Source organism: Buteo buteo, chromosome 17, assembly GCF_964188355.1.
Source record: "Buteo buteo chromosome 17, bButBut1.hap1.1, whole genome shotgun sequence".
Classification (NCBI taxonomy): Eukaryota; Metazoa; Chordata; class Aves; order Accipitriformes; family Accipitridae; genus Buteo; species Buteo buteo.
Window position 1 is genome coordinate 24574224 of NC_134187.1, and position 24556 is coordinate 24598779.

Here is a 24556-nt window from a genome sequence, read left to right on the forward strand (position 1 = left end):
ATGCCAGTTTTGAAATCTCATGATCTACATTCACATTTATGCTGCATTATTAAAAAATCAAACAAACAAACAAAACAAGAAAAACTAGAAAAATTCAAACTTTTTTAAAGACTTAAATATGACCCAAATCAAAGCTCCGTGATTAGATTCATGTTTCAGTAGTTGAGATATTTTCATCAGATTCCCGCTAGAAACCTGAAAAGGCAGATACTGTAAAATGCTGTAGATCTTCCTACCTCAAATTAATAAAAAAACCCCACAAAAGCAGAAAGGTGGGAATGGGAGGTGAGCACTCAGCTGAGGCATACTGCTATCATAGTGTGAACTACTACATATAAAGATGTTATACTGTGGAAAAATAAGATATGATTGTGCCAGTTGGGTATCTCTCCTGCAAATTGTATTGACCTGCAAAAAATAAAAACATACTGATAATAAAAGAATGGTGATCTCTTTGTGATTTATAGGAAAGGAACTCTTTAAAGTGCTTTCATTTTAAAGTCTTTTGACTCATGGTTGAACCTTATTAGCCAGCAAAAAGGGCTCATTTGATACTTATTTCAAGGTATAAAGTAAATAAGTAATCAACTTCATAAAAAGCAGCATTGAAATGAAATGTGTCTGCAATTGAAGTGTTATAAATGATAGAACACAGATTTATAGACTTCTTTTATGTAACATGCAACACTTCAATACAAAACTACTGAAGTTCCATGTTTTAGCTGATAAAAAGAATGTTCATGCAGAAGCATATCCTAATTAAATGTAATTTAAAAAAAAATCGAGTGAGTTCATAAGATTTTCAAAGTTTTCTTTGTAAATAAAGTCATCAACAGTTAAAATAAAATAAGCACAGCAAGCACTATCTTATTGTAGTGGAGCTAAAGCTAATTATTAGATACAGTGATTAGAAACTGAATGGGGAATCTCTGTTATATGAAAAAAGTCATTTGAAAGAGTACTGCTAAGGGAATACTTTCAAGAAAATAAATACTAGTTTGTATCAGTGAATGAGAACATTTAGTTCTAAATTAAAGTTGAAATGGAATGTTTTTTCAGCATGATAGCTTCATGGCAGTAATTCCGTTAAGTGTGACTAGATAATTAGGAAAATAATATAAATAAATACAGAAATAAATAAATAAATACAGATAGTATATTTTATTTACCAAGAATTATCTTCACCTCCATTGAGCAAAGAAATATTTAATTTCTCTCTAGTTTTACTGGAAACACCTCTAAGATAAGATACTAGCATTTTTGTGTTGGCTCTGAAAAAAATATAAGGTTTTCTGTACTGATCTTTTATCATAGCAATATATTAGAAATTAAATCACATAATTTTAAAAAATGTTCAAATCTTCAGTTTCTAATTTTTTAATAACAGAATAAAAAGCTCCCACATTCTTTGATTTTGATGTATTTTACATACTTACTGACTATATTTCTGACTCTGCCTATTTTTTTACTGTTCAACTTGTGATTTACATTCTCCTCACCTCCACAAGTACTCTCAAGAGCTTCTACACAACGCAGCTGCTGGGTGGGACAGATGTACTCTATTTCTAGTAACATGCTGAGAATAAAAATGATTATTTGTTCATTAACTTTTCATAACCTATTTTTCAAAATTTACTTTCTCCACACCTTCTGAATTTTTTGGATCTTGTACAGCTTGTCCAATAAATCAGGTGTAGTACCTCCTACAAACATCACTGAAGCATAGCCTTCCAACTGCTCAAATTGTTGGCTTCTTTCTTTACATGAAGCTATATCAGATTGGAGTTTCTTTTTTTAAAATAAAAGAATACAGAAAGATTGCTGCTGTATTGCTAAAAAGAAATCAAATTAATAGTCACACTATATTTTCAAAGTTTATTCTTCTTTACAACGTAAGCTAGGTAAATCCATGTTGACCGTATCTATTAAATACAAAAGAACCCAGCTTTCACAACGTTAGGCACCAAAAAAAGCCATTAAAAAATTCAAAAGGATTTCCCAGCTGCGGACAACAAAATCCAGTATACGCACAACACACAGTACTGTATACTTTACATGACTGTTTTTGTCAGGTTAAACTAAGTCTTAAACTAAGTCGCATATGAACACAAATACAGTTGCTGGCACCTCTCAGTACGTTCAGTGTAAAGGAATGCGCATGCTCTTTGCAGATGAGCAATACTTTTCTGTACCGATCGGGGTGTCAGCGTGAAACCAGAACACTTTGTGTATGACTATCTCTGTGCAGCAAGATACCTTAATGAAGAAACAACTCCCTGCCACGCACAAGGCCATCAACCACTTGTTATAGGCAAGGAATTACTAGGTTATTGCTGCACTTCCACAGCTGAGGGTTTCCAAAGCAAAACATGCTCCTTTGGACCTAGCAAAGGTCTGTTGACAGACATTAACATGGCCGTCTATATTCAAGCCACATATAGAAAGTCAGTTGGTTTTGGTTGTTCAGAGCCTGGCCTGGGGCTGAGGCCATCGGCAGCTTATACCAGTGATTTAACGTAGAAAGCTATAAAATGTTAAAACAAAAGACCCTCAGGGGGAATATACTGAGAGATTAAACACAAGGTGTAGAAAACTGAGCACAAGGTGGAACACAGAGAAGGCAAGCCACCAGCAGACCTGACGTGGCAACCAGCTGGTGTGAGAGCCACAGCCTCCCAGCCACCAAATTAGACAAATTCCCACGAGATCTCTAATGTCTCAGGGAAAGCTCAGTGATGACAGACTGCCTTTAACACTGAGGCCAGGAAACTCCACGCCGTTGTGTACTTTCCTACCTCCCTATTTGCTACAAACTCATGTTCTGGAAAAGTTTCTTGGGTTTCCTGTGTGGATTCTGCAAAGATCTGCTCTTGATCTGTTTACCTTCATTTCTTAGTCCTCCCAGGCCCTTTAAATGCTGCAAAGGACAGCTGGACTTGCTTTATACTGGTAAATGGAAAGGTGCAGGGAACAAGACTCCCAGAACAAAACCATGAAAATCCATCACAGAAAAAGAAAAAAAGGTATTTGCTCTTGATTCTCATGAAGGTACCTTGCCAAAAGGGTGGTCTACAAAAGTGTATCCCAAGGTAGAGAGTTCCTTTGCTTCAGTTGTCTGAAGGCCTCTCCTACCTGTCCTGAAGGGGACAAGTTTTCATAGGATTCAGTGGGCACAGCTCCTCTACTGGTTTTGTGAGAATTCCTAACAAAATCCAATTACGAGAGAGGCTGTGGCATTCGGTGCTCTGGGTTGGCAGGAGGGAATATTAGCCAGTTGTAACTTGATAAACTCATAGAGAACACAAATTCGCATCTATGCTTCTTCTCTATTTTGCATCAAGCGGTTTTGATCCAAACAAAATTCTTGAGCTATCCCTCAGAACATATCTACACCTCAAAACAAACCAACCAACCAATGAAACACTGCACCAAGTGACATGGGCACCAATGGGTAACCCACTTCACCTGAGCTTGTGTTACAGTGGTAGGGAAATAACAAGCAAATGTCTGCTACAGTAAGGCTCTTTCCTTTTTCGCAACTTTAGTTTGTAACAAAGAAGATAATGCAATTTGCAGAGGATTTGGGAAAAAAAATCAAGAATAATTTAAAAAATCAGATATCATTTTGTGAAAAACTCAAAACAATTGATCACTTTATATTATTAAAGAGGAAGTTGGGGGATTATGTGGTAACAGTTTGTAAGCACTTACTGGAATCTGATAACATCTCTTCAGTCTTGTAGACAAAGACAGAACAGCGTGTTATGGCTAGTACCTGAAGCTACCCTTACCCAAGCTTGGAAATAAGATGCTTGTTTTTAACAATAAGGATAATTAACCATTAGAACAGATTACAAAAGACTCTGAAGGACTGGAGAACACTAAATCAGGGATAGATGTAACTTTTTTTCTGAAACATATGCTCTTCTTCAGATAGAAAATTTTTATGGTTTATTTTCTGCAGATCACAGCTTATTATTAGAATGGAAATGTCTTGTTTCTAATTATGAATTTCATATCTGTTGCCTGAATTTATCAGATCACGATATCTTAACAAAAGTGTACATCAGTTCTGCATCAGAGACTCATAAAGAATACAGGTGGTATGGTTTGGTTTGTTAATAAAATCAGTCATAACTCTAGAATAATGAGAGGAGAAAACTTGTCCATATTTGTATCAATGGATGTTATGCTTCATATACCAGGTTCTTACTAAGAACAGACCAAGACAAAAAGTGCATGTAAGCTGTATAAAGACTTCTAAATAATGGAAAAATGCTCCTGTTCTACATACTTTACTTTGAACAAACAGGAAGCTGTTATTATAACTCCCGAGAAGTAAAAGTTTCAGAGATAATATCCAAATTTGGAACAAACAGGAGCTGCAAACACTTTAAAACATCTTCATATCAAACAATTAATCTTTCTTTTCAGTCTTCTGAGAAACATATTAATATCCTTAAATTTTTTTGAAAGGATAGATTCTCTTTTGTTATAAATCCAGTGATTAGTGTCTAAAATTTGACAATGACTTGAGATTCTCCCAGTATAGAACCATTTAAAATGTGGATAAATCCCAAATATAAATAAAACTTATTAATTCAACTCTCAAGTCTATGTAGATTTGCAGGGCTTTACTGCTACTTACTGTACACAGAAAAATTAACATTTTTAAGTGCTTCATCTAGCCCAATGGGATTGCAGTGGATTGCTTTCAAACACAGCAGCTGAAGCAAACACACTACCCATGTTTTCTATTACCATATTGCTACCCACGGGGCAGTGTGCTAATTCTAAATATTTATTGTGAAAACCTGTACATCAGTTTCTAAGAAACCAAGATTTCTCTTGATAGTTGCCCTCTGCAGAACCGTTGAAACCCGCAGCTTTAGAAACTCTCCTAGTAAATAGTACCAAATTCTGGGATCCCACACCTTCAGCGCTAAATACACCATTTGCTACTTCGAAGTTTCTTTCGACAACGAAGATATAAAAAAGAATTGGTAGAATGAAGTCTTCTCATACAGTCAGTCTTTAGATCTAGGTTTCGTATCTTAAAACTAGAAATCCTGTTGCTACCCTGGGCTGTACATAATAATTTACATCTGATTACAGCATAAATCAACGACAGACATCCAATATCTATTCGAAGAAATGAGGAGATAGAGAATTCAATGTCAGCTTCAAAATTTGCTAAAACACTTAATAAAGCCATTCCTTCTTTCAACTGTGTTAACAGATTCTGATTCCTTGTCTTAATCATACCTTCCTTTGTTAGTTTAGCTAGGTATGAGCCAGTATTTTTTCTGTGTGGATCTATCTACATCCTCTAAACCTTTACCTCTGAAACTGCTTTCTGGTAAGACAAGCATCCATTCTTGAATCATCTTTTCATTCTTTTTTAATTACCTATCTAGTTTTCTAACATTCTTTTAAACCTGTGAACAGTCTGGCTCCAGTGTTCTAGTTTTGGTCTTATGCTGTTTTATGTACACCTCTTTAATACGCTTACCAAAGGTCTGTTCATTGCAATACTGTACTGAGAAACATGTCATAGGGTTTCACGTGACTGGCTCAAGCATCATCCTCCTCTGCTATCACTTCCGAGGTTATGAGGACAAGCATTTTTCATACCAGTTGAATTCTTGGCCTCATTTTTTAATTTGTCAGTCTATCATTAAGCTAATTCATGATATGAACACATCATTGGATTGAAATGAAATTCACTGCATATGAATGTTAGAATCCATAAAGCCATTATTTGGAAGTCAGTCTCTTCCAACCCTTTCATACATGGGCTGCACATGATCTACAGAAGTTCTTTACTTTTCCTTCCTTTTTCTTTCCAGTATATTTTTATATGATCTTCTTTCAGTACCCATCATGGCTGAACAAAAGAGCAATAAATAGGAATATTGGGAATGACATCACAGTAGTAAGTAGCACTTGTCCTAACACCTTTGAGGAGACAATATCAAAACGATGTTTTAGCATCCTTTACATATTTCTAAGATATAGGCTGGCCATAAATGTTAAACTACAGTTTTGACCTCAGAAACAGAATGTTTCTAATGGTGATTTTTAATGCTTTCACCTTTTTTGCTAAAAATATACTTAAATCTTTAGAAGCTTCCATAGGAAAACTGCTGTCAGTTTTATTTATTATTTTTTATTTACCAAAGTGGAATGCTATACTTCAGTCTACCAAAATGACCATTTTTTCAACGTAGATAAACAAGAATTATTTTTTTTCCCCCCAGAGAGTGAAGATGAGTAAATAGGGATGTTTATGGTCTTAAATGCTATATCCAAGCACTATTTTCAGTCTGTGAAACTGAGATGCAGCCCCTGTCTCCTGTAGAAATTACTAACATTCCATGATTTAAAGGAGGAAGAGTCTTGAGCAATTCCTATGGTACAACTACTAGAAGAATATTCAAGTTGCAAAGTGGTGGGTTTTTAAATAAAAATTATTCATATTAGTTCATTCCTTAAAAAAAAAAAAAAAATAATTCATCTGGTTAACCAAGACTGAAACTAATTAAAAAGGGTCTATAAATAATGAAAGAAGAAAAAGTAAAAGATTTTCTCTATTTTTAAATGTGCTTCCTTACAACTGCTGAAACTCAAATCACCTTTTTGTTTATGTTTGCACAATGTTGGAAGATACACTGCTCTACTACTACTATTTTTTCTTACAGTACAAGAAAGATAAATATAAACCTTTAAAATATTTATTTTCCAGACATGGAACATACTCTTTAGCATTGATTTTTTTTTTCTCCCCCAATAAGGACTGAAGTCTGAATAGTAGAAACAACACCAAAAGAATTTTAATTTGATACAAGACTCAGCCCCATGAGAAAAAAAAAGTCAGTCTTGAGTACCTGTATTCTGTTTGCTCAGGTCAAGCTCCCATGGGCTATAGTTGCAATTGAAAGAAAAGCTAAAGGAGCTGTACAAGAAATGAGGACCAAAATATTAGCAAGAACTTGCACAAATCTTGTCTGAAGATACTTGCTACCATGACATAGCAACCCTGTGAATAAAGCATGTGTAAGACCGAGATTTTAAAGTGGTGCTTCATTTATTTTAATCATGAGACATTCCTTTCTTTTCCTTTAATATCCCAGATAATGCACACAACTTCTCATTTCACCATATGTAGCTGCAGTCCTACTGACTAGACTCTCTTTAAATGCAAATTCAGTCTCAGAGCACAGTGAGAAATAAGAGCATTTGATGGCATAATTAAAAAGCTATGTCAACTTTTATGTACAAGTGGGTCAAACTAAAGCTGGCATTCTTTATTCTTGAGTGCTCAACTTTGTAATATTAATGATATTTTTATGTACACAGAAAGATGACAAATGACACTCCACTAAATCTGCATATATGCTTGGCTAGAATATATCTTACTTCTGTGTCAGTATGTATTGTAAACTACACTGCCCTCACTTCAGTCAGATAAAAAAGACAACTAGATTATTATGACAACGTGACTAAATACACAATTTATAAACCTAATTTGAAGTTATTTAAAATAATTTACATGCTTCTTCCTATATGTTTTTTTTGAAATTTGGTCCTGCTGTTCTAATTTCAAAATAGGGGTGCAAAAATGAATACATTCTAAGAAAAGTGTGGATTTTGTTTTGATATAGAATAATATCTGGAATTGAGCTTTTCTTTCAATACCTTATCTATAATTTCCAAAAGCCCTGAATACAAAATAAAACCAAATGCTTGGTCTCCTTCAAAGGCAGGCGATCACATATCTCTACATGGGATTTTGTACAAATTTAACGTTACAGAATTCCATTGTATTGTCAGATCTTCACATCATATTTTACTGGATTGTTTCTAATCAATTTTCTAAAGAAATAACAATTGTCCTAATATAAGTTCCCGGTTTCTGGCCTGGAAAAATTTCATCCCTCTTCTGCCCCTTTTATCTGCTTCACTAAAAATGGGATGCAATTATTTGCCAATCTTATTAGCATACTGAATAGTTTTTCAGTTAATATACTCATCAGCTACAAAGCATCCAATGTATAAAAAATAATCATTAGAACTTCTGGGTTTAATTTTATTTTAGATGGTTTACACTTGAAATTCATACTCTTCACTGCGGTGCTGCTGCAAACTTGGCTAAACTGTCAGCAAAATCTTTGTGTTTTCTCTTTAACCACAGCAAATTGCCTTCCCTGCTGGTTGTCCTCTCCCTTGACTACTTGGAAGATGGGAAGAACAGGAACAATATCTCAGTCACTGCTACACATCATATCTAAACTTTCTGTGCTGTAACTATTGCTTTAAAACATCAGCGGTACAAAAAAGCACAGTGTTTTCTAAGTGCAGACCTCGGCAGAAAACCCATTAAGTCCAATTGCTAGCCTACTGTGCAGACATCAAAAAAAAAAAAAAAAGGTAGCCATCAATAAACACGTTATTTAAATTCAATTTAACATTCTTTTAGAGTCAAAGAAATAATCGATGCATTCTGTGTGCTAACTAAACAGAGATACCAGGGGCCAAGGTATTTATTAACTGTAAGAACAGTTCATTGACAGGTTTACCCTGAGCTGGTGCAGATTACAGCACTGGGCTCAGCAGAACCATGCAACAAACTAACAGGTGGTTGGCCAAAATAGCTTGCAGTAGAATTTCAGGAAGAGCTTTCTGGAGGAGTATGTCCACTTCTGTATATCTTGTTGGAAAAAAAAACCAAAAAAACCCAACAAACTTACTAATAAATGTTTTAGTTGTTTTGTGCCACGTTATAGTAGTTTTCAGCTCATCCAGGAAAAAAATAAAACAGACTTATATTCACACTTAATTCTTACATCCTAAAACTACATCCTTCTTTTAAAAAATAGTGATTAACTGCTGAGATAATTTTATTTTATATTTAACTTGCTGGAAAGTAAGAATGCATTCAACTATGCTAATTCCTAACAAACAGGTTTTCATATACTCGGATATTTGAAAACATATGTTTAAAAAAATCACAATGAAAAAAAAAAATCTACTGTATCTTTAATAAAATTACAATAGCTAGTATTACAATTCTAATATATTTGAAATTTAACATAAAAAAACACAGTACATTAGAAAAGATCAGTTTGGTAGATTACTATCCTTCAGTGGGAGAAGAGGCCACTACTCATGCCAATGTAGCTTTGATACACCATCATTGGTTTTCTTTCTGATATTATTCCTAATCTAGGTACCAGCAACAAAACTAGAACTTGGCTTAAGCTCCAGGGAATAATTGTCTTTCTGTCTTCCAGACAGATCTAATATTCCCAATACTGATGTCTGTAAATTGTGGTTTGCCCAGATGAACTGAATCATATTACTTCTTCAGTTTCATAACTTCTTTTCATATTTACATGCACACACATGTTCTCAGTCAGATTATCTTTATTAATCTTTTTCATTCTCACATGGTAACACAGACCTCCACAGATATATACATTAATCAACTCCAGTTTGAATTCCAGATTTTTTTTAAATTATTCTTTTTTTGTGGAAAAATCAGGGAGTAGATGCATTTTTTTCAATAATTACTGTGATTATTGCACACAAATCTAGAATCACTGGTAGGGCTATATGGCAAAAGGAGGGGGGTGGGCGAGAATTTAATCAAAAGTGCCAAAAGTCAAAATATCTGTAGGTTTTGTCTTGCTAGGAAGCTACACTTGAGGCTAACTGCAAAGGATAGGTAATGTGTAAAAGCAAGAAAAGTAGTGATTCATAAATATCTCTAAGAAAAGCTTCTAACAATACCTGAATACACTGGTATGAGCTGTTTCATCATTAGAATCTATTTTCCTGAATCTAATCTGAAGGATTTGGGAGAAAACAAAGCTAACAGTATAGATATTCTAGAACAATGGAACAGACCTAGTAGAAGGAAATTATAAGAGCACACTGAATCCCCAGGATTAGACAGTCTGGTTAGAAGATAGTAATGCTAGTGGTATTTTAAGCAATCCAAGCTCTCTGTTAATGTATTTAAACCTTGATCACATACTTAATTTTAAAAATCTAGTGCTTTTCATGTTATTTTAAATGTGGTGGAAAATTATACTGTAGGTCACAGTCCTTCCTTAAGTGAGTTCTTTCACTCTTATGTTCCTGTCAGTTTGTGATGTGGTATGAATTAAGCTTTTATACCTCTTCACTGCAGTAGGCTGTAAATTAATAGGTGCAAAGAAAGCAATAGTATTCTGTGAATTAAGCCTCAATTTACTGCTTCTGTACTTCTCACTTCATACACCGTTCACATGTTGGTGTTAACAGCTAAGTGGTCTCTGTGTCTTTACAGCTAACACATGCGAGAGATTACATTAGTTTAGTCACTACTGCTAGCATGAAGTACATTTAGCATCCTATTTATTTTAGGGTCAAAATCCTTACAAAAGCTTCCCAATACTTTTATGCATGCAGATACTTACAGATATATTTTTATATATATATTATTTAGCATGAAGATAGTACCAAAGATAACCAATACATTTCAGATATGCTTTCTTTAAATACAAGCCTAAGAACTTTTGCAAGATTTCTATGTGAGGTATTACCATAAACTAAACATATCTATTAACGGAAGCTTAAATACATTTCCCTTTGCCTCAGGACTCTACCAACATTTTATTTTATTTTTTAAAATCAGATTATTTCCATCACTTCCGTCTCTGAACACAAGATTAACATAAAATCCAAAGGAAAGCTGTGGTCCAAAAGGAAGAACAGGAAAGTGTTTTGCTACACTTCCCCCTGAAGCACTCAGAAGAATTACATACATATTTCAGCACTTGCCATCATTATATGGGTCAGTATCTGGGTAAAGTCCGCAGGATACTGACAGAGCCACCACATATTTACCAGGAAAGAAGAGGGCAGGTCAGGCTTCACGCTGCCTGACACAGCACAGGTAAATGTACCAAACCAGTCCTGTTTGGGGGGAAGAGGAAAGGAGAGGGGCTATGCCTGCTGGATCAAGGTGACAACATTAGTGACACTCTGTGCCCGTGGGATGGCTGCCTCGAGTACACTTCCCAGGCTTATTTGGGGTATAATTCTGCAAAGGTTCTCCCAACCTAGAGCACCAAATTCCCCCATTGCTACTCTGAAGTTCTAATTTCCCAGCCCCTCCAACCCATCCTGAAGCTGTTTCCAAAACCTTACCAATTCTTTAAAATCTGTCATACTATCCCCCAACATACCCAAATAAAATTCTTACCATGTTAAATTCATGCTTGTCTCCCAACAAAAAGCCCTCATTCCCATCATCCCCTTTCTTCCAGTGCAATGCCAGCAACTCAGAGATCACATACAACTTCAGGTGTTACATTTCAGGTTCTTTTTGAAACCACTACTTGTACTCTTTGTCCTTCTCTTCGTCATGGTCATTTTGGCACTTAGAATCTGAAGGTGCCTCACTGCAACTAGCAGAGCTCATCTCCTTATATAATATATACTGTATTATTTAATACACACTTAAATAATAAAACAAAACAAAAAAATCACACGTGTTCTTCTGTATCGAAAGAATTTAAAAAGACAAAAATTGCCTTTAGGGTGTTGAAAGGAAAAGGAAGACAATGTCCAGGATGGGAGAAAGAAATGTAACCCTGTCTTAAAATAACAATTTCTTTGCAGCTTTACTTTCTTATGAATAGTAGTCAGGTTTCATCTTTCCTCCTATAGAAATGTTAGGGAGGGGGGACTGTTCACCACCTGTCTCATCTATGTTTTTTTTTCCTTTATACGGACTCCAAAGGTACTGAGCACTGTTCATTGTATTTTCCCAAGTCTGCTAACAATTTACTTACAACTGCGGATAATTCATTTTTTCAAGTAGGCATTTGAATGCCTGCAGAAAATCCATTTTGGAACATGATGATTTTGATAAATATAGCAAAGTACAAGATACATCACTGATGAGATCAGCTTATTAATCCTTATTATGGGAAAACTGTAGGAGTGAAGAAGCTGTTTATCTGCATATGTTTGGGTATAGCAACTGCTATGCCAAAGAACTGGATGTAGATACTGAATTAACACATGCTATTTCCCACGCAGGGGATTTTAAAAGACTCTGGATAGCAATACTTTAAGAACTAGAGTATACCAGTTGCCTGTATGACATGTTTAGTATACAGAGCTGGCATCCTATGCAAAACACTGTGCCTATTTTCTTTCTAAATTCCCTAATCTGTGAGTGGTTTAATCCTTTCTGAGAATATGCTTAACACCTCTGAGACATTCACTCCAAGATTACAGAACTCCATAGGCACTCAAGTTCAGCATGTTGTTTGCAAACTTTTTATACATCATTTTGACTATGACTACACCACATGACTGACTTTTTTTTTTTAAGGCTTGGGGGGTATGTTTTTCAATGCTTAATCTCCTAGAAACCAAGGGAAAAAGGACAAGAAGATCAACTACAATGTGTCAATACTTGTTTGGGATAAGTTTTACCAGATTTTAAGCTTAAATCATTGATCATGGCAGCAAATGCTGAGGAAGGATATAGAAACAGGACATGTTGGTGGGAGGGGAAAGGAAGAGAGTGGTGGAAGCATAGGTGTTGCTAACAGAAAATGGCTAGGAGAAACCAGGAGAAACAAGCATCACCACCAAAGGCAGCAACTGACAGGACTCAGAAAATGGGGAAAAGATGTATTCCACTGAGTCTTTTAAAGAGACAGGGCATTTGCCATATTACTTATTTTAAGGATTCTTCTATCATTTATTCAGTTTGCAATATGTGAATGCCTACTGATGATGGGTGCTGTAGCAAGAGTCTGAACAAATGGGGTATGGCAGAACTCAGTTAGCAAAATCATATTTCATGAACAGAACTCTAATGCTCATGAGTTAAATAAACATATTAATTGAAAATACTTAATATTCTGTCACAATCACTGTATTCTTCAGTCTTACAAAGCTCTTCATACAGACACACCTTCTACCTTTCTCGCTCACCTTAAAAGTATCTTTGTCTTTCCAATGTATCTTGGGGGTTTGGAACTGTGTAGTGTTCTACAGTAAGTCAATTTAAATTTTTGTGTTGCTATATATAATTGATAAATTGGGTACAAGTGCTAAACAGCATTAATGCTGATTTTGAAATGTGATAGACCATGGGATTTTTACACAGTAACTGGAAACTTTGCAAGACAAAAATCAATAGAAAGAATTTGAGGGTAACTATGCAACTTCTTTTCCTGAATAAAAATGAAATGTTGTTCGTGGCAGGTCAGATGGACAGAAGCTTATAATTGTCGGATTCAGTTTCCTAACCAAAACAGGTAAAAGGGGAAATCCAGTTAAAAGTTAGAGCAATGTCAGAGCTTCCAAATTCTAGTAGACAGCAAGAGAACCCTTTACCAGCATCTTCAATATAAACATACAGCTTTGCAGAGTTTCACTGGTGACATAAAAGGGATGACTGTCAGAAGGTCTCTAAAGAGGCTAAAATAAGTAACTAATTACAAATAAAGTAATAAAAAATCAAATAGTGTTCTCAAATGAAAAAGCTGGAATCTAGCTGCCTTCCTCTCATTGCATGGCCATGGCACATCCTTTCTCATATGATGGAGAAGGAAAAGAAAATAGAACCTTATATTGCTAAGGGTATGTCACGAGCCCTTTTCTGGTGTATTAACAACAACTTTATTGAAGGTGCATCCACAAGCAATACATCTTTTCACAATAAACCAATAGATGGTGCTCTTTAGCTGTAGAATTATGTAATTCTGAGCTAAATATTCAGCTCATATGTATGGAGCTACTGCCATAGCTATCTATAAAAAAGTGATTTAGACCACTCCATAATCTCTTGCATTACTTTACTATAGACCTTTCACAATGAGGGGGGTAAGATTAAGACAGATCTCTATAAACAGGACAGGAAACATACATATCAAAATACTACTGTTTTGAATTATACCTAAGTGCTTGGACTGGTGTATTTATCTAAGAAACACAAATTAGTATTATGACCCAGCTATTATAATAGTTATTCATTAACACAGAAATAAGAAGTGAGCTTCAGATGACTCCAGGTACTTATGTCAAATTGTATGCCAAGATTATAGCAATTCATTATTGCTGCTTCCAAATCACTTTCACATCCACATACATTTTTATGGCCTTTCACTAGGATATTGATGTGATTTATAAGGAAGTCAGAAAAATCTTAAAGGTATTTTTAAATAGTATTAGGAAATTAATTTGGACTAAAACGTATGAGGTGTAGTTCATTCTCTTGTATTGGCAAACACTGACAAAAGCTCAAAGGATAGTAATTTTAGGTTTAAATTGAAGCACAGTCAGATAACATCAGTATTGTAAGGTAAAATAGGAAAAAATAGATTTTAGAACAAAATATGTTCAATATTAAGATTCCAAGTTAAAAAATAATAATTTCAGAATTATTCTTAGCATCATAATCACCTTTCATGCATCCTGTAAGAGTCTAAGATAAATTTTGTCAAGTAAGTTTTTAATCTTGCAAAAATTATGGCAAAGGCACATTTACATGAAGAAGCCTGAATCAGTCCTTACTACACCCATGTGAATTGTCCAGCTTTACCTAACCTGCAAATAATAAAATATTCAGTCCAAATTAAAAAACAAATAAACAAACAAAGAAACAAAAAACCCACAACAAACAAAACTCTAATTCTCAAGGAGGAGTCCTGGGAAAGACTCACTAAGAGATTTTCAAAAGGATGCTTTCCGTAAGTGATATATTCCAGATTTTAATTCAAAACCATGTTCATTCAGCCTGGACTTCTAAGATACTTCTTAACACTATCTCTAGATCAAACCTTGATTTAATTTTAAGTACCACATAAGATGAAGTCCAAAGCGACATGTTTGGAAGTATTTAAAATGTTATATGTAATGTTCAGAAATTACGCAAAAAAACTTCTTTTTTTTTTTTTTTTTTTTTTTTTTTCAGTTCTAATAATTAACAACAGAGGAGCCCTTCAGACTCAAAATATCCAGTCATTTGGTGGACTTGGAGATGGACTCCAGACGTACAAAAGAGGCAGTCTTTCTGTTATGCTCCCAGAAGTACTGTTCTTGGGATTGCAAGCAAGAGCTTACCAACTCAAGATAAACATGGTTTACATCTAAAACTCCTTTCTGTAATAACAAATTAAGCAAGTGATTCAAATTCAAAAAGCTTTCTTTCATCTACAGTCTAACTAATAATACTTCTACTTCCTCCACAGATTAAAAAGCTTGTTCTACCTGCTTCGCATTCATTTTGCAAACACTGACATTCATCTTTTTAAGCCTGTTGACACTTATATTGATTCAAAACAGGATTAAAAATGTGGTCATCTATATATCCACATCCATTCAAGATCCAGAGCTATATAACTGCTCTTTAATTAGGAAAAAAAGAAAGGATAACTTTGGACACTCTAATTGTATCGTGGATATAAAATAAATAGTGAGGTTATGTCATCTGAATGTTTTATAAACTAATTACATTAGGATGCACTGTATGAATGGTTTTCAACTAATCTTTTAAGAATAAGAAAAGGTAAATAAATCTCTTCTTCTTTTTCAATGCACTGGAAAATAAACCAATGATCTCCTTCTGTGAGAAGGTGACCCACTTAGCGGATGAGGGAAAGGCTGTGGATGTTGTCTACCTATACTTTAGTAAAGCTTTTGACACCGTTTCCCTGAGCATTCTCCTGGAAAAGCTGGCCACTCATGGCTTGGACAGGCCTACTCTTCACTCAGAAAAAAACTGGCTGGATGGCCAGGCCGAAAGTGTTGTGCTGAATGGAGTTAAATCCAGTTGGTGGCCAGTCACAAGTGGTGTTCTCCAGGGTTCAGTACTGGGGCCAGTTCTGTTTAATATCTTTATCAATGATCTGGGTGAGGGGATCTAGTGCACCCTCAGTAAGTTTACAGACAACACCAAGTTGGGTGGGAATGTTGATCTGCTTGAGGGTAGAAAGACTCTACAGAGGGATCTGGACAGGCTGGATCGATGGGCTGAGGCCAATTGTATGAGGTTCAACAAGGCCAAGTGCCAGGTCCTGCACTTGGGACACAACAACCCCATGCAACGTGACAGGCTTGGGGAAGAGCGGCTGGAAAGCTGCCCGGCACAAAAAGACCTGGGGGTGCTGGTGGAGAGCTGGGTCTGTATGAGCCAGCAGTGTGCCCAGGTGACCAAGAAGCCAATAGCATCCTGCCTTGTATCAGAAATAGTGTGGCCAGCAGGACTAGGGAAGGAATTGTTCCCCTGTACTTGGCACTGGTGAGGCTGCACCTCGAATACTGTGTTCAGTTTTGGGCCCCTCACTACAGGAAAGACATTGAGGTGCTGGAGCGTGTCCAGAGAAGGGCAACAAAGCTGGTGAAGGGTCTGGACCACAAGTCTTATGAGGAGCAGCTGAGGGAGCTGGGGCTGTTTAGCCTGGAGAAAAGGAGGCTGAGGGGAGACCTGATCGCTCTCTACAACTACCTGAAAGGAGGGTGCAGCCAGGTGGGTGCTGGTCTCTTCTGTCAGGTGGCTGGAGATAGGATGAGAGGAAATGGCTTCAAGTTGCGGCAAGGGAAGTTTAGGTTGGATATTAGGAAAAATTTCTTCACTGAAAGGGTTGTCAGACATTGGAACAGGCTGCCCAGAGAAGTGGTTGAGTCACCATCCCTGGAGGTATTTAAGACGTGTAGATGTGGCATTTAGGGACATGGTTTACTGGTGGACTTAGCAGTGCTATGTTATCGGTTGGACTCGATGACCTTAAAGGTCTTCTACAACCTAACCGATTCTATGATTCTATATAACATGAAATTAACTGAACAACTTAAAAGAGATTTAGAAACATGAGGCATATAATTAATATTACTATTATATTACAAAAATAAGGTATATAATATAATCTTTTACTATAATATAGTATCTCTTATATACAGATTTTATAGATATATCAGATTTTCTTTCCTCAGCATTTAAATGCTACTTGTTGTAGCATTTCCGTTGCTTTGCTTAAAAAAAGTCCATCCAGTTTTTACTGTAATCATGCTGGAACTGTTTCTAACTTTGTTGATATGTCTGGAGAGGGTAATCCAGACCTATTGCACCATACAATAAAAACACTGAAGAATCATCAGTCTGAAATTATTTTCTTTATTCTTGCTCCCTTTCTAGCTTTTGCAATGCTCATATATCATCTTTCTATGCTCTTCACTAGGATAATATTTGGCTTATTTTACATCAAATATTCCTTTAACTGAAAAAACAATCGTAATTACCAGACCGTGCTAATGGAATATGTGTCTTCTAACACAGAATTACTGTACAAAGCTGTTGATGTGATGCCAGATACAATAAAAGGGAGCAATTAAAAAAAAAAAAAGTCACATTTTAAGATGCTACACCTCTAGACCATTAGTTTTAAGTATGGAACAACCTCACATTTAAACACACAGCTGATTTTAGCAGATTACAGCATGCACTACATTTAGCATGGCTCTAATGTCGCTATGGTAACTGTTCTGGCTTAAATATAGCTAAATGTGTAGCTTCATTCCAAATTATCCAATAATCCTTTAAACATTTCTTATAAAACTTCCCATAGCTTCTCCAAACTTTTACCAGTGATCCTGTATTGATCCTGTACTAGTGTCAGTGGTACCAGTACTGTTTAATATCGTCATCAATGACATAGAAAGTGGGATCGACTGCACCCTCAGCAAGTTTGCAGATGACACCAAGCTGAGTGGTGCAGTTGACACACCTGAGAGATGGGTTGCCATCCAGAGGGACCTGGACAAGCTCAAAAGGTGGGTCCATGTGAACCTCATGAAGTTCAACAAAGCCAAGTGCAAGGTCCTGCACATGGGTTAGGGCAACCCCCGGTATCAATACCAGCTGGAGGAAATGAGAGCAGCCGTGCCAAGAGGACTTGGGGGTACTGGTGGATGAAAAGCTGGACATGAGCCAGCAATGTGCGCTCGCAGCCCAGAAGGCCAACAGTATCCTGGGCTACATCAAAAGAAGCGTGGCCAGCAGGTCAAGGGAGGTGACTCTCCCCCCCGCCCCCACTCTGCTCTGGTGAGAGCCCACCTGGGGTCCTGCGTCCAGCTCTGGGGTTCTCAGCACAGGAAAGACATGGACCTGTTGGAGCGGGTCCAGAGAAGGGTCACAAAAATGATCAGCAGGCTGGAACACCTCTCCTATGATGAAATTTTGAGAGAGTTGGGGTTGTTCAGCCTGGAGAAGTGAAGGCTCTGGGGAGACCTTATAGTGGCCTTCCAGTTCCTAAAGGGGGCTTACGAGAAAGACAGGGACAAGCTTTTTAGTAGGGCTTGTTGTGATAGGACAAGGGGTAACAGTTTTAAACTAAAAGAGGGTAGATTCAGTCTAGATATAAGGAAGACTTTTTTTACAATGAGGGTGGTGAAACCCTGGAACAAGTTGCCCGGAGAGGTGGTAGATGCCTCATCCCTGGAAACATTCAAGGTCAGGCTGGACGGGGCTCTGAGCAACCTGATCTAGTTGCAGATGTCCCTGCTCATTGCAGGGGGGTTGGACTCGATGACCTTTAAAGGTCCCTTCCAACCCAAACTATTCTATCATTCTATGATCCTAGGAACATATAATAAAACCTTAGCTTTTAGTGATCAGAGTTTAGCATTATTAAAAAAAAATATCTCCAACCCAAAAAACAAATATCACAGAAAATAAGAAAAATGTTTAAACTGAATTCTAGGAGAAATAAGATTCTTATATCTCTAATTTTCAATGTAACACTGATCAATACTATATGAGATCAATGCAGAGTATATTTCCATTGCTTTCTGCTCATATTCTTCTACATCACCTATTATCAGAAATCTTCTGGGGAACAGATATATAGATGTGACTGTCTGTAAATGTAAAGTTATTCCTATATTTGCATGTTCAATTCAGTAACAGATTAGTTTCTTGCAACAAAGTTACAATTATGTTGTTAGGTGTCTACTACAGCCTCATACATGAAATTAAATGGACAGATTTTTATGCTCTGCTGCAAGAATCCATCAGCTTTTCCCCTTCAAGATTTCAGCTTCTGGTCCTTAGAACCCCTAATAAGAAAACATTGGCATTGATGAGTGTTGTGCATGTTTGTGCATGAGAGAGGCAAATGGGGTACTCGCATATTGTACTTTCAACAGACATGAGCACTTGATTTGATATGAAGCTGCTTCGCTGACTGCTGTTACACAATTTTTCGTCGTGTGGAAATATTAGAGTGTAATCTTGTGATATAGATCCAGAAATATCTTTAAAACAAAGTTTTTACGTATTTGCCAAGCATGGTTGCCACACTTTTTTATTTTCAAGAGATCAGATGCTACCTAGAACTTCACAATTATTAATATATTGTACCGCCTAGCCTGTTATGACATTAAAATAATAGTGAGATTGCTTCAGATCTCCAGAAACGCATTCTGAAGAACCATCAGTCATCTGTGAGCAGCAGATCTGTATTCTTTTTAGGCTACATTTTATAGCAATGGCACATATGTCCAGCACAAGACGTTCTCAAAGATGAAAAAAATGAAAACCTGCATATGTAGCATGCAGAGAAATCATAATACAAACTGTTCTGCAATTTAATCTATTCCCATAGACAGAACTATCATCTTTTATTTAGTACAGAGAATGTAGATTTAGTATTATAATTACGAAGCCCTAATATTGCTAAGCAAACAGTTTTAACAGCAGCCAACATAAAATAATACTTGCATACATGAGTACATGTAGTAAGACTGAGTTAGAGCCTGTTTAGAATAAAATGGCATCTATTTGCTCTCTCTATACTCCTGTTTTACTGTGAGGCTGAATTTTGCTCACTACTTTCATTGCTGGAGTACAGTATCATGATAAGCCATTCAAGACACAACATCAGAAAATGTTCTCATACCAAGTTGAAATATGTAACATCAATAAATGCTCATTGTTAAGATACCTTAAAAATATAACTCTCAAACATGGATGAAAATAAAAGGAAGGATCAAGATTCAGAAAGAAGAAGAATCAAACTATTACATTTTTTTACAGTTCTGGAGGGTGAAAGGGACCAAAGGAAGATGCATAACAAAATGGTCATTACTAACAGGTAGAAAATATCTCAAATATCTTAAATATCCTTTAATATCTTTTCACAATACTCATCAGAAAATAAAAACAGAAACTGGGATCTTTACAAGATCTCTGACTTACCATATTGATGGTGCTTCTGTTCCACTGATCTCTAAGAAGTCATATCCTTCTTCTAACTGGAAGTCAGTAAAGACCAAAGCAATAGTATCTCCTGGTTCAGCCAATATGGTCCAGGTGCAATCAGCATTATTTTCATACTCAGAAGGGAAGTGAGGACTTGAAATAGTTCCGCTTGTCCCACGTAGTGTCCCTCCACAAGCTCCTTCAGCTAAAGAACAGAATATCAATTACTAGTGGAGCTGCACTTCAAACAAGTGAAGCGTCGTTGTTTCTGCCATAGCAAACCCAGCTCTTCCCTTCTGCATGTAGAGTACCCACAAATATATGCACACAGAGAAACAAAATACTATCCAGGTGAGCAGAATTGAACATTTTTCTGGCCTTTAAACTGCAGAGATTTTTCGTTTGGGTTTTTTGACTTTTTTTCCTTGTTGGTGACACAAGGCCAAACAAGGATAAGGTTAGCAGAGACACTTAGTACAAGCTGATTTGGAAAACCTGTACTTTGGCTCTCTGAAAGTGTCCACAGAAGCCTAAGAAAGAACTGGGTAGAGAATCACAGAAATACAGTTAGTCTTTCTGTTACATAAATTAAAAAATATGGAACATTTCTTTTCTAAAGATCTCTCTCATTTCTTATAACTATAAAAAATTGCACAAAAAATATCCCTATAGATTTAAATGCTGTCATAAACTAGGAAGCATTAATGAACTTATACTAGCCATTCTCAATTTTTTTGTTCTGAATCAGGATGTTTACAAATGGCAAATAAATTCAGAATGTTTTGTTGCCAGATGGACCTTCCAAGGGTCATGCATCATCAGTTAATAACATATTTTTTTTTAATGGTTATTAACCAAATTTCAAAAACTACAGAGCACAGGAATTTCCTGGTAAGCCTGGAATGTTGTTTAATATGCTGCCAAAGGATTTAGCAGACTTGTACTCTTCCTTGCCCCATAAGATTTCATTAAAAGCTTTAAAGATATGCTGATTATTAGTAGTATTGGGTATTAAAACATATAATTAAAACAAAACAAAACAAAACATGTCATCCATACAATTCACTGGCATAAAAAATTAAAAATTCATCAACTGGCTTCTGGTGTGTTATAATGTGGCTATGAAAGCTACTGCAAGAGTAAGTAATTAAAAATATTTCTGCATAGGTGGATGATCAGAAGAGAAGCATTTCATTTTTATCTGTTTTATCATCTTTACTTAATGCTATTATCATTAGGTATTATTTGCTTACTATAAGTGCATGTGGAGAGTTAAAAACAAATAGCTTGGCAAGGTGCATGGCACAAGGAACTTACAGTCTAATTAGGATAATAACTGAATAGCTAATTAAGACCACAGAGAAGGGTAGGAGTAGAGCTGCTCTTCTCAATCACAGTTGAAAGCCTGTCAGTGAAAGTGAGTTTTAAAGGAAGATTTGAAGGAAAAAGGATTAATTTGAATCAAAAGAAGAGGAATACTGTGGCTGAACATTAAAAAAGGGGGACTATTAAAAGAGGATAAATAGCTAATAAGGGACTGAAACAAAAGGAAAAATTGGGAGAAAAGCAGACACATAACAATTTCTTTAACATATAAGTATTGTATGGACCATTAATTTGACTAAAAAGAGGAGAGAAAGCTGCTGAAGAGATTTGAACAGGTAGTTATCTTTACTTTTCTATATGCAAAGTAAATTTTGACATAAAGAAATGTAACATAACCTTGGCTACTAAAGCCTTATTGAGTTTCATGATTTCCTGGCACACAAATTTCTCAGAGGAGGGCAGCTCTTTTTGAGAAATTTCCTATCTTACTTTCTGGACCCTGTATTTATGTTCTTTTTTAAACGAAGGAGATTTAGGGGTGGAATAGGTCTACGCTCCTAAAAAATTTCTTTTTGTTGGTGAAATCAGGCCATTTCTGTGATTCCTCCCTCAATTCCTGGCTTTTTATACAGTGCATATTGAAAGGGCCATTGTGCCTCTGAGGGATGAAAGGGGAAAGGAAGTGGAAATTAAAGAACTCATGGATAAAGCCGAGGATCAGAGTCAAAATTCCTGGTGCATAATACATGCAAAGATCAGAAAGGAGAACCAAGGTTTGTTATCCAATAACATCTGGAATGACCCTTTTTTCCTTTTTTTTAAAAAACTGCATAGCTTCCAAGCACTTCAGATCATCATCTAACCCAGCAAAGAAAAACAAATTAACTTCATACATCCTGTGCCAATACTTCAGTACAGACACTAACACTGAGTTATTGATTTCCACTGCGGTCATCATCAGTATCAGAGTTTGAATGAACAATCAAAATCCCAAACCTGATAATTTTCACCCTGTGTTTTTTTCAGGCTTTCTACTTGCTCATATTTTGTCATAACAGTGTGGGATTGGTTTTTTTGTTTGTTTTGTTTGGTTTTTTTTAAGAATCAAAATGTAAGAGTGCGAGTTCCAGTTAATGATGCATACAGGTTCTACCTGTATTCTTGAAAGGCAGCAAGCAGGCTTTTACCACCCAGGGTAACCAGCAAGATGTGCAAAATCCTAAGTCAGCCATAACTCTTTGGTACCAGCCACTTGCTGTTAAATTTTGTTATGATAACATTCTTAATGACACCATCTCCCACTGTGTTTATACTGACATTAAGTAACATGCTAGTGGTAATTACAATGCTACTCAGTGTTTCTGCTGCAGAGCCCTTAAATAAGCTTTGAGCTCTAAAGCTCTGAATTTTACAGCTGACAAGGAAGGCTTATGTAGTTGATTATTTCTGGCAGTCACATGCAAAAATCTAAATTTATACGCTGTGCATTACCAACGAAAGCCAAAGGAACTCAGGCTGCTACAGATATCTGCCCAGAGGGATGCATAGCTTTTCAATCTATTCATAACACCATTTTGAAGAGGTTTGCAAGAAACCAAGTTAGCTCAGAAATGGAAAGGGAACATTAGTCAGGTAAGACCACAGAAGCTAACTCAGACCAGAGCATCAGTATTTTCTCTCTGACAGATGTGGATGCATTAGGGAAAGACCATGGCAAAAGCAGCTGCACAGAATGATCTTTCCTCTGACATACTCCCCATGTTCCAGGAACCTGTGGTTTGGGGACTTCCTTCATCATAGGTGGCACCCAGGCTAAGGCAACCAGGCTGTAGAATGCTAAAATGTAATAAATCACCTAAGAGTGAGCACAGGCAGGCAGGATGTGGCCACACCGCTCGCAGGGCAGGAGACAAACTCTCCAGACATACGCTGTGTTTCACCAGCTGGCCCCAGAGCTACTTGGCCTCCTTGGATTGATTGTCCTTCTTGGCCACGGCCTTCTCTGTGTTATGCTTTTGACAGAGCTAGAACAGTGCTCAGGAATCTTAATGCATCACTGTGCTTGAAGTAATTTGATAGCAGATAGTGCCTCAGGCTTCATGAATTCAAACTCTAAGTGATTAACAAATTGCGTTTTAAAATGTGCAAGCAATTAATTCCAAACACTCATGGTTATTTTCAAGTTGTAAGCAACTGCACAAAGTGCTGTTTGTATCAGCATAAATGACTACTTGAAGTATAAAGCTACAAATATTTGGATCTCTCAGTAGTCAGGAATTAAGTGCTCTGAATTTAGAGAATGTGCCTCATATAAAGTACACATGCAAACACATATGGCTGGCACCACTTAACAAAAAACATATATACTGTATAGATGTGCAGCTTACATAAAACAGATAAACATATCCATCAAGTTAATGTATGTAAAAATCAAAAGAATCACTGAGGAACCATGGCAGTCAATGAAAAATCTTCCATTTTTCTTCAAACTAGAAAGAGTCATTTCACCAAAAATAACAATCTGACAATTTTGGTTTGCATAAATGAGATCTTGCAACATGAGAGATGCAAGCCCTACTAAGCAGATATCCAAGGATGGGGTAAGAACAGAAAAAGAATGTTACAAAACTTCCTTATTTAAATTGGTTTAGATAACTTTTGAACATTCAATAATTTTTACTGGACTTTCCTCTCCTTCCCACACAAATGCCTTCCAGAGAGCGATGTTCTGTATTCTATATGCCTTATTTATACAAAAACTAATAAAATGTTTATGCAAGTGAAAAGTGTTTATTGCATAATAACCAAAAAACCCCCAATTTAAAACCCATCTAACCTTTCAAAATTAACTTAGAAACCAAATATAAATGATCAGAATTGGCTATTCAAGTTCAGTTTATACTGAAAGGTTCTCATTTGAAAAATCATTTTACTACATTACCGTTGTAACATAACTGATGA

General features: G+C 36.2%; 1 protein-coding gene across 1 annotated transcript in view; it reads right to left on the minus strand.

Moving 5' to 3' along the window:
* The window catches only part of CSMD1 (CUB and Sushi multiple domains 1), a 1222061-nt gene that overhangs the window by 610490 nt on the left and 587015 nt on the right, over positions 1 to 24556 (minus strand). Inside the window, exon 5 of the mRNA XM_075049874.1 lies at positions 20267 to 20474. Within this exon, the coding sequence (XP_074905975.1) occupies positions 20267 to 20474 (208 nt within the window). The remainder of the gene's footprint in view (positions 1 to 20266; positions 20475 to 24556) is intronic.